Below are 12,815 nucleotides of genomic sequence, written 5' to 3'. Positions count from 1 at the left end.
CTATAACTTATAAGGACAGGTGCAGTTGTTTTTGTTTTGTTTTTGGTACAAGAAAGTACCTTTTTCCATCAGCCAAGGTTATTTCCAAAGGCTCAAGAGCTTTTCTATTTCTAAAATATTTCTGTCCTTCTTCCACTTCACACTCCCTCACGCTTGAGGGCACTATAGATTCATTGCTCTCTTACCCTTGAATGGCTGTAGAAGGTCTTAGTGGAGGTTTGAACCAGAATTGAGTGTCTCTAGAATCCTTTCCTTTGAGTTTTCTCTCTTTATCTTTATAGATATGTTATAGAGGAACATGTTCTGATCTAGAAAAGAACAGTGCTTCAGCATTTCAGTGTTGTTTGTGTATGACTGTTGTACAGTTTAGCACTTGGAAAGGAAATAATTCCTCCTTAGTGGACTTTTAACTTGTTTTTGAAACCCAGGTGCAACAAGATGTCAATATGTAACCTGCACTAATGCAGCTGAGTGGCTGAAGTGAAGTTACAGAACAGGGAGGGAGGTTTGGAGGAAGAGCAAAACCATGTCAACAAGTACTGTACACTGCAGAGAGTTTAATACAGGGTGAAGTTCAAATTCTTTTTGAAGACAAAAGTATATTCTTGTTGCTGTTTAAGTTTATTCATGCCAAGCTTTTTTGTTTGACTGTACTATACATGAACTAGATCATTACCATTAAAAGAACCTGAAGTTCTTCCAAGTTTATATTCAGGCCAAATGAAGTAAGCCTCTAGCAAACATGCAACTAGATGACATAATAGCATATATTAAATGTGCAGAGGCCTTCTTGTTTCTTCACCCCCCCTAATTATACTGAACAATAGGAGTTGAAATACATGCCTCTTTAGTGACATGGTCCTTCAACTCTGTTTAATAGAATTTCGTTTGAACACAGATCTGAGTGCAGTTGAGTCTTGTTTACAGTGGATAGCTGCAAGCAATATGGAACCAGAGGTTCTGTTAAAAGTGCTGTGAAAATCTGGAACCTGAAGAACAACCAAGTCTTTCTCTGAGACTGATCTCACAGGGTATGCTGCAATACTTGCCTTCCTTCTCAGGCTCTCTGATTTACAGGTTCTTTGCTTGAGTGCATGTGAACTAAACTACAGTGTTTTAATGAAGTTCTGAGTAACTCATCTGTAAAGCTGACTTGTCTGATTTGCTGTGTAAAATGTGTTAAGGGGGAATATCCTGCCAGTTCCTGTGGCTGAACTGACAAGATTTAACTCACATGGCTGTGGTGAATTGATTGTTTGCAGTTGTGTGAACTTATTCTGATAAGAGCTTTTATTAATGCATATTTTGCCTTTCATGTTAAAGCACATCTGCATGCTAAGGCATATGTTCCATCATCTTATATTTTTCTCAAAAGATTTTGGAAAGGAAGAAGATCTAGAACAAGCTAAACATAAAGTGATGCTGCAGACGATTACTGGTTTAGTTTCTTGGCACAAGATTATAGATGGCAGACCATGGTCATTTCTTTCCCAATTTTCCCATGAGACCAGGCTAAGTTTCCCCCCTCTCCCGTCATCCCCCACACCCGCTAAGTGACATGAATTAGCTACACAATTCCTGGGGTGAATATCTAGTATGTGTTAGTAGTACTAGCTCTTATGAATGTCAGAAGCCTAGAGTTGAAAATCGTAGAATCACAGAATGGCCTGGGTTGAAAAGGACCACAATAATCATCTAAATCTTGGACTTCAAAATTGTGTGAATATTTCAGATTTTTTTTTTTAATAGCTAGTATTAAAATGAAGTTTGACCTGTGGTCAGGTTAGCAGGCTGCCTTTGGGGTAGTTCCTCTCCTCCTCTTTTGAAGTTTTAATCTTCAAAAAATCAAATGAAGAAATGAGCAACAAAACAAAAACAAAGAAGGTAGCTTTCCTTTTAAGGTGAAGTTATCAGCCTCTTTGAAAGGAGAGTCAGACTGTTCAATTCTTTACTGTGAATTGTACTGATTGTATGGAACCAGGGGAAGCAGTAGTTTGTGCAGAGTTGTGTGTAGCGAGATTTTGCTTGTGTAATGTGCCACACAGCTAGTGTTTGATTTCTCCATGCTGGGAATCTCTTTATCCTGGATTTTGTATGTTTTTAAATGAATCTATGCCACAATGACTTGAATGTCTTAGGCCCACAATGGTACATTTCCCAGGCCCTTTGGACTTATCAGACTCAGCTGAATGGGAAAGGAGTGACTAGTATAGAAGCTTTGAGATTGTTGGTTCTGTGCCCGGACCAAAGCGAGTCCAGGAATAGCAGGAATATTACAAAAGAGTGGCAAGCTCTCTGGGCTCCTATGTTTCCATTGTCCAAATGCTAGTTTATGAACTTTTTAAAAAATATAAAGTTACAAGCTGAAGGAGAGAACACACACATAAATGATATTAGACTTCCATGAAATAAGAATCTCAAAGTAAAAAAATATAAAGTAAGGTTTTGAGTTAATGGTAATCTAACAGTTGAACCTCTGGCAACAAGATCCAGCCTCTAGAAGGACTGAGGTATTGGAGCTTGCTGCTTCATGCGGGTTTGGAGTGGGCAGAGCTCTGTCCAGCTGTGCTCAGAACAGAGATGTAATGTATGCTCCTTGCTGTGTCCAGAGAAGATGGAGCTGAAGTAAGAGATGAAGTCTGGTTGCCATTTCTGGAGTGGGAAAGAACCGTATGTTGGCTAACGGGGATCAACACAGTAGCTTGGGAAGTTAGGCAGATATTTCTGAAACTTGTTGAGTCATCTCACATCAGTGTGCTTTTTTTCTTTGGAAAAGTATGGGGAAAAAGTATAGCTAATAGTAATATCATAAATGTTCCCTGAAATGCATCCATCTTTGTCCAGTTGTTGGGTGTTCTTTTCATGAAGAGTGTCCTGTGGAGTGTACAGGTTTTGGTAGACAAGATTTTCTTTACTTGTTTTGGATTCTTAATAGTCTGATTACCAAATGATGGGGAGTTCATTCTGTGCTGGGTTGTTGTGATAACCAAAAAATGAAACATGTCATTCACACCAGTTTCATGTCAGCTGTGAAAGTATACAGTTGGAACAAAGTAGGTTGTGTGTGCGTGCTGATATGTATATATCTTGCTAAAACAAAAGAATACTTGGCAGTTAGCAATCAGTCATTTCACAGCTCAATAGCCAGCTATCATGAGTGAAGAGTGGAACCTACAAATGTTAGGTTGGTAGAATCTGGAAACAAAAGGAATGTGAATGGTAACAACTATTCAATAAATGTCTCTGTGCTTGGCTAAAAACAGTTTTGAGTTGGGTTTTCTTTTAATGGCTGTGGCCTTGTGTAAATTCTGTCCATGTTAACTGAGCTTGTGATATGCTCTTATGGCCTTCTAAATACTTACTCTGTACCAATGTGTTCCCTGTAGGCTGAAGTAGATAATCTCCTGGTGTCTGATTTGCATATTGTTTGGTCTAAACTCTGCCTAGACCAATTTCATTATTACACTTCATGCCTAACAACCAGCAAGTCTTGAAATCTTGAGTCTTCCTCTTCCCAAGTTTTCATTATGTTTTTCAGTGTTCTCACTGGTTTTGCTTACAACTTTTTCCATTATCTTACTGTTTTTATACTGATAGTGCTGTTTGTTCTGTATATGCAGAACCTATGTTTAGTTCCACTGGTGCTTACAGCATGAAACTATTGATTTCTGTATTGACTGCACAGACAGGATGTGTGTCACTTGGTGTGTCTATGTGCTCTGTGCTGAGCCTGTATCAGTACCTGTCCTTTTTGATAGCACATACTTGCATCATGCAGCATGCAGGTCTGCAGCAATGTGCGCTTCTGACATGTGACAGCGTAACAGAGAGAAGTGAGGATATAAGGCAAATAGCATCTAGCTGTCTGAAATCACAAATGAAGAAAAAACTTTCAGGCTCTGGGCAGTAACAATTTGATGTTGCTAAGTTGTAGTACTCTGTCAAAAGAGTCTGCATCATCTGCATAAATCTAAGGTACAGCACTAAGAGCCAAAAGTAGGTAAGTAGTAATTTTTTGTGTGTTTGTTTTTCATAGAATCATAGAATGGCCTAGTTTGAAAAGGACCTCAAAGATTATCTAATTTCAATCCCCCTGCCATGTTGCAGGGTTGCCAACCACTAGGCCAGGCTGCCTACAGCCATATCCAGCCTGGACTTGAATGCATCCAGGGATGGGGCATCCACTGTTCTAGTGTGTTGTGACTTCTTGTAGGTTACTTTAATACGTCTCTTTCAAGGTGCTTGTACTTTTTAGCATTATTTACCCAGTGCTTTCTGGTGGTAGCATTGTATTATATTGTCATTAGAATTACTACTCAAGATTTCTAGTTTGGGTCCATCTGAACATAGAAGATGACAATCCCTGTCCCAGAATTCTTTGTAAAAGGTGCAAGTTTTTTCTAACAACCTCAAACTGATTTAAAGATGAAAAGTTACTCTAAAATGAGACTTTTGAAGTAATATAAGCTGTACAAACAGCCAGTTTTCTAATAAAGTAACTTTTGATTTGACTGTAGGAGATTAATCCTGAGATGTAGTTATTTATTCTGTTGTTGAATTGTCATAGTGGAGAAGTTTTTACAGTGGAACTATGAACTTGTCAGTTTCAAAGTCTGCCAGTAAAAGTTATGGTGGATGACTTCTAAGATCATGTCTTAACTTCTGAAGCTTTTACCAACTTCATGTGTTCTTCTGTTGAAAGATTCTTTCAATATTGGTTTGTCTCACAGAGTGGAGGGAAATATAATAAGGCTTTGATCTTTCAAGGAGCTGACAAGTGAGTGTTTTCTTTGAGTTCTTTGACTTTTTCATTAGAAGAGGAGTGGCCAGCAGGACAGGGAGGTGATTGTCCCTGTCTGCTCTGCTCTTGTCAGGCCCCATTTGGAGTGCTGTGTCCCAGTCTGGAGCCCCCAGTACAAGAAAGACAGAGAGCTGGAGTTGGAGACAGGGAGCTGTTGGAGGGGGTCCAGAGGAGAGCCACGAAGATGATCGGGGGACTGGAGCACCTCCCCTATGAAGACAGGCTGAAGGAGCTGGGCTTGTTCAGCCTGGAGAAAAGAAGGCTGTGGGGTGACCTCATTGCAGCCTTTCAGTACCTAAAGGGAGCCTACAAACAGGAGGGGAATCAACTCTTTGAAAGAGTAGATAACTGCAGGACAAGGGGAAATGGTTTGAAGTTGAGGGAGGGGAGATTTAGGTTGGATGTCAGGGGGAAGTTCTTTACTACGAGAGTGGTGAGGTGCTGGAACAGGCTGCCCAGAGAGGCTGTGGATGCCCCGTCCCTGGAGGTGTTCAAGGCCAGACTGGATGGGGCCCTGGGCAGCCTGGTCTGTTATAAAATGGGGAGGTTGGTGGTCCTGCATGTGGCAGGGGGTTGGAGATTCATCATCCTTGAGCTCCCTTCCAACCCTGTCCATTCTGTGATTCTGTGACTTTTCAAGACTCCTTACAAAGAAATCTAGCGCTTCTGTCTAAAATGCACCTTCTTTAGTGAAATTGAAGCAAAGAAGTTCTGGGATTGGGTAGGGGGCAGATGAGTTATTGCCTCATCTCAGTTTGCTTATATGTAAAATGGAAATTATTCTTACTATTCATAAGCACTATTTTAAGTTATGCAGAAGAACTGCTAGGATAAAGTTATGGGGATATTTTTATTTGAAGGAGCAGTATTTCCAGTTAACTTTTATACAATACTGCACTTCAGAAAGCTTCTACAGTGTAACATGCATGTGAAGAAAATTTAAATTTAGATAGAACACAGTGGAAATCATTATACCCAAGAGATGTAATCTCTCCTAAGACCATGAACAGGCAACCTGTAATGCTGCTATTTGCACTATTGCCATTTCATTTCATTCTTAACTTTTAATTTGCTGTAATTCAGAAGTAGCTCAAACATACTCAAGCTTTCAAAGGAAAAATAAGCTGGGGGAGAAGAAGAGAGCACAAGTAATAGGACTTGAAAGCAACTTTTTTAAATAGCCTTTGCATCCACATATGCCTGCATTTTCTTTCCTTAGAACCCTAAGACTGTTTTGTTTTTTGTTTTTTTAGAATGGTGAGGAGCTCATCTTTTAATGTGTTGAGCTTTTCTCTCTTGCTGTGGCAATGTAGCTAGATTTAAGAAGTAAGGAAGCTGTTTAATAGAAATCCACAGTATCTTATGATACAAAAAGTAACATACCGAAAGTGTACAGGAAGGCAGGATTTGGCCAAAGTGGAATCTGATCAGAAAACCTGGCTTAACTTAATCACCTTTTTTGAAAATAAAACAAACAAAAAAAAACTTTTGCTTGTCTCAATATGTTTGCAGCCTCCTCAACTTAGTGTTTGGTAGTAATCTGTGCCTGTACAGCAGTCCTTTGAAATGAGGACCTTTGAAGCAAAACTGAATGGACGTGCCTTGTGCTAGCACAACCATAGTGCAATTGCAAGACAAGTAAGATTGTAGATTGGCTTAGGTTGGAACGGACCTTAGGGGCCATGTAGCTCCACTGCCACCCATCAGATCAGGCTACCCATCCAACCTTGCCTTGAAACCCTTGAATTGGTAGGGCATTCTCTGGGCAACCTGTGCCAGAGCCTCACTGTCCTCTGTGTTAAAGAATTTTTTCCTGCCTTCTAACCTAATCTCCCTTGTTTTAGTTTAAAGCCATTCCCCCCCTTGTCCTATCACTGACTGTATACAGAAGTCAGTCTCCCTGCTGTTTTAAGCTCCATCTTAAATACTGGAGAACTGCAGTGGTGTCTCCTGGAACCTTCTCTTCCCTAGGCTGAACAAGCTCAGCTCCCTCAGCCTTTCTTTATAGCAGAGGTGCTCCAGCCCTCTCATCACAGTCCCCTGGACCCAATCCAACAGCTCTACGTGTTTCTTGTGCTGAGGTCCCCAGGCCTGGATGCAGTACAGCAGGTGGGGCCTCATGAGGGTAAGGGAGAGGGGAACAATCACATTCTTCACCCTGCTGGCCACCCGTCTTTTGATGCAACCAAGGACACAGCTGGCTTTCTGGGCTGCAAGCACGCACTGCTGCTTCATGTCACGCTTTCTATCCACCAGAATCTCCAAGTCCTTTGCTACAGGGCTAAGTAAGGTTTGTGTTGTGCCTTTGTATATTTGAAGGGTGTATCTTAATAAACATACTCTGTTTGCCTATTACTTCTGCCATTTTACAAGTCTCATTGCAAAGTGGGGCTAGCAGAAGCAGAAAGAAGGGTGGAGAATGCCATCATCTGGAAACCTGCTATGACTGCAGCAGTGACCTCCTCATAGCTGTGAAATCATGTTGGCCAGGTCATTTCTTTCCTAAAGATAGATGGGAAACAATGGTAAACTTCCTCAATTGCTTGCAGTAGTTCCCATGTTCAGTTTAAGAATAGAAGCCATGTTTTCACTTACATAAATGTTTTCTCTTATGCAATTCATGTGTAGTCAATGTAGAGTGCCTGTCTGACCACTGCAGCTGTTTAAAATAGAAAAGCAGATGGGACAAATAGAAAGATTTACCACACAGCTTGATCTCTTCCCCTGAAGCAGCCATCCATCAGCAGTGCTGTCGACACAAACAGCCCAACGAGTTTCCCTTCAAAGTTGCTGTGGGGCCAGGAGAAACAGCTCTCTGCCACAGCCTTGGGATTGGCCCACTAGGAACACACCTCTGCAATCTGCTCATTTCCTAAAAATAAGGTACAATATGTAACATTTGATTTAGAAATCTTTTATCTTGCATTCAATAGCCAAATAAGCTTGAGCAAACAGTTAACCTCTTTGGAACTGCTGCAAGGCTTAGCTAAATGAGTGCAATGAATTCAGGCTTTTCTCCTGAGCACAATGAGGCCTGTGTGAGTTGTCTAGATCTGTTGTTCACATTTTAATGGGTGGGTATACATGATATTAAATAACTTGTTTGCATCTTTACTACAGCTGAAACTATTTTTCAGGCTTCATAATAATGTACTGACTTCAGCTTGTTGTGAAAGGAGTTATTCTTTTAAGGCTATTTTATGTTCCTTTTGTAATGTTCTGTATGCAATTGCAATTGTGGTTTTTTCTTTGTTTTGCAAATGCCTAGTATCTATTCCTGGTCATATTTCAATGAATTATAGTTTTTTGTTTGTTTGTTTGTTTTTTAATTGAAATCAATTTAAATAGATCTGCATTTATTTTTGTTTGTTTTGTTGATTTTTTTATTTTTTTTTTTAATTTAAAGAAAAGTTGACTTAAAACCCTGCACTTCTATAGGTTGTTACTGAATGAGAGACTTGATCAGCTGTAACGACTGTTCTAACAAGTATCTGGCATAACTCAATACATCAGGACTCATTAACCAAAGGAGACCAACAATATGGAAAATAAGTACTACTTTTGTTGTGGTTCAAATGAGATGTACTCAGAACCAGGAGGTTGTGAAATGCTTGTTTGTGAAAGGGGAACTAACATATTTATCAAGTAATCAAAGTTTTTATGGACACTAAATACAGGAATATTGACTTGTAGAGGTAATTGCCTTCAAGAGAAGGCAGAGATGCATAGGAGGATGAGGAGAGAAACAGGGATCGGGGGAGAGATTATAAGCAAGGTAGGAAAACTTCCAGAAAGTTCTTTAAACCTAAGCTAGTTGGGTTTTTTTTCCCCTAAATAATTGTTTTTCCATTTAAACGTGAGTAAATTTTGTAGCTGTTGATGCTATAATTGCTAGTTTGCTTTTGAATAACAATCTATTATCCTTACGTGGATTGATGTAACATCAAGATTTTCGAACGGCCTGCCTTGTTATGTTAGTTCTGATTGGTATAGCTTAGCCCTAATTACATTCTTAAATCTGCATAATTAGTGATGGTTTTCATAAGTTTTCAAATGATCCCATTCAGATTCCTTGCTTTTTGGAGAGAAGTGGTGAGGAAATAATAACACCTGTATTTATGGAGGAACTACCAGGGAATATATTTAAAATTGTGAGACGCAAGTCAGTGTTCTTTGTTTAAATTCTTAACTCAGAATGACGTTTACATACAGCTAGCTGTATAGAAGGCACTGATGTGCTGATAATGGCAAAAGAGGATCCCACACAAAATCTGTGTAAGCAGGCTTTAAGTGTACTTTGTTGAGTCAGATCAATCTGAAAATAACCTTCTGTATGAGTTTTATAGTTCCATTTATATACACACCATTCAAACAATAACAAACAAACAAAAACCCAAGAAGTGCACTTTAGACCTTTAGCTATATCCATTAGATCCAGGGACCCGGGGAATTACTTAATTTGTTTAGCAGTGATCTATGAACGTTCTTTTAAGTTACACTTTTCCCTAGATCAATAAAATGATGAAATGGCTTGGTTTCAGAGCTGCTGAGTATGCTGTGGAGAAATTTCTGTTGTTCAGTCTGATCTGTTAGTCCCTGTGATGTGAGACATACAGAAATAGATTGTACATTTTGCACATTACCGTCTGATTCTTCAGCATGAGGGATTGTTGCTCTACAGATTTGTTTTGTTTTCTTTAATATTCTCACATTTACAGATTTTCTTACAACCTGGGCAATATTTGCATAGCGTATGGACTAAGTTGAGAACACTGAGTAGTGTAGCGTTTCATCACACTGACTATATTAAATAAAATGGCCAGTTGAGTAACACTGAACACAAGCAAAAACATGTAAATGTTTAACAGTGGTTACAGTATTTTATAGGAACATGTTCACATGGATTGTGAACAGCCTTTTACAGGCCTTCTCTCCAGCCTGTTTAGACAAAATGTAACCTGTATTTTAGATAGGATTCTAAATGTGTCTATTTATCTTACTCTTGTCTTCGTTTTGAATTTGTCTTATTTTTCTTCAGTCTCTTCATTTTAATCTTGGAGCAGCTAATGTGGATGGATTACTCAGAATGAAACAAAAGCAATTTTTCTTTTTCAAGCAGAAGGGACAAGCCTCTGCTTGTTATGATTTGTTTTATCACCTCTGTTTAGCAAAGGGGAGAAGATGGAATGATAGAAATGAAGGAAGGCATCCTCATTCAGGAAAGCACCAATCCATTGTCTGGTGAAACTGGAAAGGAAGCTGCGGCAATTAAGACGGTAATGTAACTGCTTCGAAAGGAACAGATGGAGGAGGACAGTTACAGATGTTTGGCTGGGAAAATGGAAAGTAGACTGGTTGAGCAGTGCAAATAACTCATTAATTCCTTATGCTGAGAGAACACTAATTTATAAATGATAAAAGTAAATTTAAGAGAAAAAAGTGAAAACTTCTTTTGTGTACAAGCATCTCTTGTTAAGTCTTTAAAGAAAAAGTGAAGTCTCTTTTTTTTAAGTAAGGTTGGATTTTTTTAGAAGCTAAAATAGGCCAAAAGTTTACCCTTGAATGAGGGAAATGTTTAGCTTAGGTTATGCTTGGCCAGGATCTTTTGTCATGCAGCCCAGGGAATAGGCAGAGCACATTTAGTGAATTCTGAGATTAAATTACATGTCTCCTGGAGGAAGCAGAAACATGGTCTGTTCTGTCAGCAATTAAAAGCTAAATAAAGAAATAGATTTTGACAAATCTGTAGTGACTTCAAGGAACTTAGTATAGGTTTCAGAGGTCCTGTGTATTAACTTCATCAGCTGCTTGCAATGATATATCTTAATCTAGAAGTGGAAGTGGAAGCTGTATGGGACCTTTTGGAATTGCATGTACCACACATATTAGATGGTGAGTCCTGGCAAAGGAAATTCAGAATTTTAGTAACATGGTGTAGGGTGTTAGGGTGTATACATCTGTGTGTCAGTGATCTCTGTAGGGTTTGATGTAACCTGTTGCTGGTATTGTGAACAGTCTAATGTGGGGGAGTGGGGAAGAGGCTGTAATTCCTGAAATCCATACTTTAGCCAGTGTCATGGCTAAACATACATTATAACAATGCTTGCCTTTGGTGGGAAAATGTTCATAGCTGGGAATTATCTGGGTGGTTTTTAGAACTGTATTCCCTGCACTCTGGGGCAGTATGCTTTCTGTGATATCCTTTTTATGTTGTGTTTCTTGTTAAAATAAATCATAAGCTGCTGTGATAAATGGTTGAACAGGAAACACCTTGGTACCCTCAGTGCCTTAAAATAAGAGGTAGAAGAAATCTTTGCCAAAAGGAAGCTGATAAATAATTGCACCAGCACGCAGGGATTTGGCTGTGTTAGAACATTCTGCTTCAAGGGGAAACTAAGGCAAAAATATGCAAACAGTTTGGAGATCTTACAGTGACTGAAAAGATACTTAAAACCCCTCCCTTCTGTCTTTACTTATGTGAGCAGGTGGCTGTAAGCTCACCTTGCTGAAAAGCTGATGAAGAAGAGAGAAATCCCCAAAGTAAATGTATTTAAGAGTAAAGAAGGACTTGAAACAAAAGGATGGGTTACAGGTGACAAATCTAACACCTGTATCACTGAATCAAAGCTGGAGAAGATAATGAGTACAGTTTAATTTGGGGGGAAGAGCTGCATAATTAAGTAAAATGGGTTGGTTGATTGGCCTGAATGTTAAATAGAACATAGAAAGCAGTGTGCATCAACATAAGTTTGGGGTTTTTGTTTGCTGTTTTTTTACCTTTCAGGGCTTTTTCCTTCATCCCCTTTCCCCCTCCCTCCATTTTATAATGCTGCCGCTCAGAAATATTCTTCTCCATCTTACCCATAGCCATAAATACAGCAATAGAAGTACTTTTGTACATTACTGTGTCTACATTTGGGGATTTTACAGCTATATTTCTTTCTAAATTTGTATTGCTTTGTATTACTGAGGCATTGTGTTAAAAACAAACAAAAAAAAAAAAAAAGAAAAGAAAAAAAAAAACAAAAAACCAAGCCCACACTGCACAGATATGACCTAATCTTTCCTTGGAAAGGATAGTTATGACCTTTCCTTTGAGAAAGCCTTGACTGTGTGTTTTTGCTGCAGATATTTTGTCAGAAGCAGCTGAAGTACAGAAGAGTCCTTTTCTTAGTCCCATGACTGCCACTCAGATTTGTCAGGATGTAAGTATTAAAAAGAAGGACTTCCCTTTGCAGAGTTAAACCTCTTTTTGCAGTAATTCCAGGTGTTGTGTGGAAGCAGGAGGGAGTTTTCAGATCACGTATGACAGGGGGAGGTACAGGAATGTCAGAGTGGGCTCTGCCCTCAAAGCTGCCAGCTGTTAACCCTGATAGATTATCTTTCCTCTAGAGCTGCAGTGGAGGAAGGACATAAGAGTTGCTGTTCGCTAGTATCTAACTGTTTGTGATGAGTGAAGAAGCTTCTGTCCATGACTAAAATTATCCCTGCACCCCAGGGTACCAGAAGCAGCACTGTGCCACGGTGACAAAGCTTCCAGGGTTGCTGCTTAGTGAGAATTTCTGCAGGGTGCTGTTTGTATTTGAAATTGTTTATGCACCTTGAATTCTGTCCCCTTAAGTGCTGACATGACACAGTAAATTATGTGCTGAATGTGATCTTCAGCACAGCCACTCTCTGATTAAATTCTGGGAATGCAGATTAAAATTTTAGTCAAAGGCAAGTTCTGCATTTCTTAGTGCCCAACTTACATCTTCTCAATTTTTTGATGTAGGATATTATGTGGATCAGGTAATATCTGGATTTGAAAGGGGGAAGTTCCTGTATTTGCCTACATTGTCTCAGATCTCTGGTGGAACTCTGTTGCATTGTTGTAGTCTATTTATGCCTTCCTGCAAGTTCTGGAAGTGCTGAAGCTGCAGAAAGCACAAGTGTGGTTTTGAGCAGCTTTACAGCATGTTCTGTTTTAATCACTTTCATCAGTTTTATCATGCAGTGAGAGCTGTGTGCTGTA

At 39.3% G+C, this 12,815-nt stretch overlaps 1 protein-coding gene across 4 annotated transcripts in view; it reads left to right on the top strand.

The window, feature by feature from the left end:
- SESN1 (sestrin 1) overlaps positions 1-12,815 on the top strand; it is a 74,337-nt gene that overhangs the window by 16,951 nt on the left and 44,571 nt on the right. The window contains exon 1 of one of the 4 annotated variants that reach the window (XM_042892913.1): positions 9,865-10,077. The exons of the other annotated variants lie outside the window; for them this stretch is intronic. Coding sequence (XP_042748847.1) covers positions 9,988-10,077 — 90 coding nt within the window. The 5' untranslated portion in view covers positions 9,865-9,987. Of the gene's footprint in view, positions 1-9,864; positions 10,078-12,815 lie in introns of those variants that run through there. 4 annotated transcript variants of the gene reach the window in all.

Source organism: Lagopus leucura, unplaced genomic scaffold (assembly GCF_019238085.1).
Source record: "Lagopus leucura isolate 7727_CA_CO unplaced genomic scaffold, USGS_WTPT01 Super-Scaffold_73, whole genome shotgun sequence".
Taxonomy (NCBI): Eukaryota; Metazoa; Chordata; class Aves; order Galliformes; family Phasianidae; genus Lagopus; species Lagopus leucura.
The sequence above is the reverse complement of the archived record's forward strand: the minus strand, read 5'-3'. Positions and strand labels throughout refer to the sequence as shown.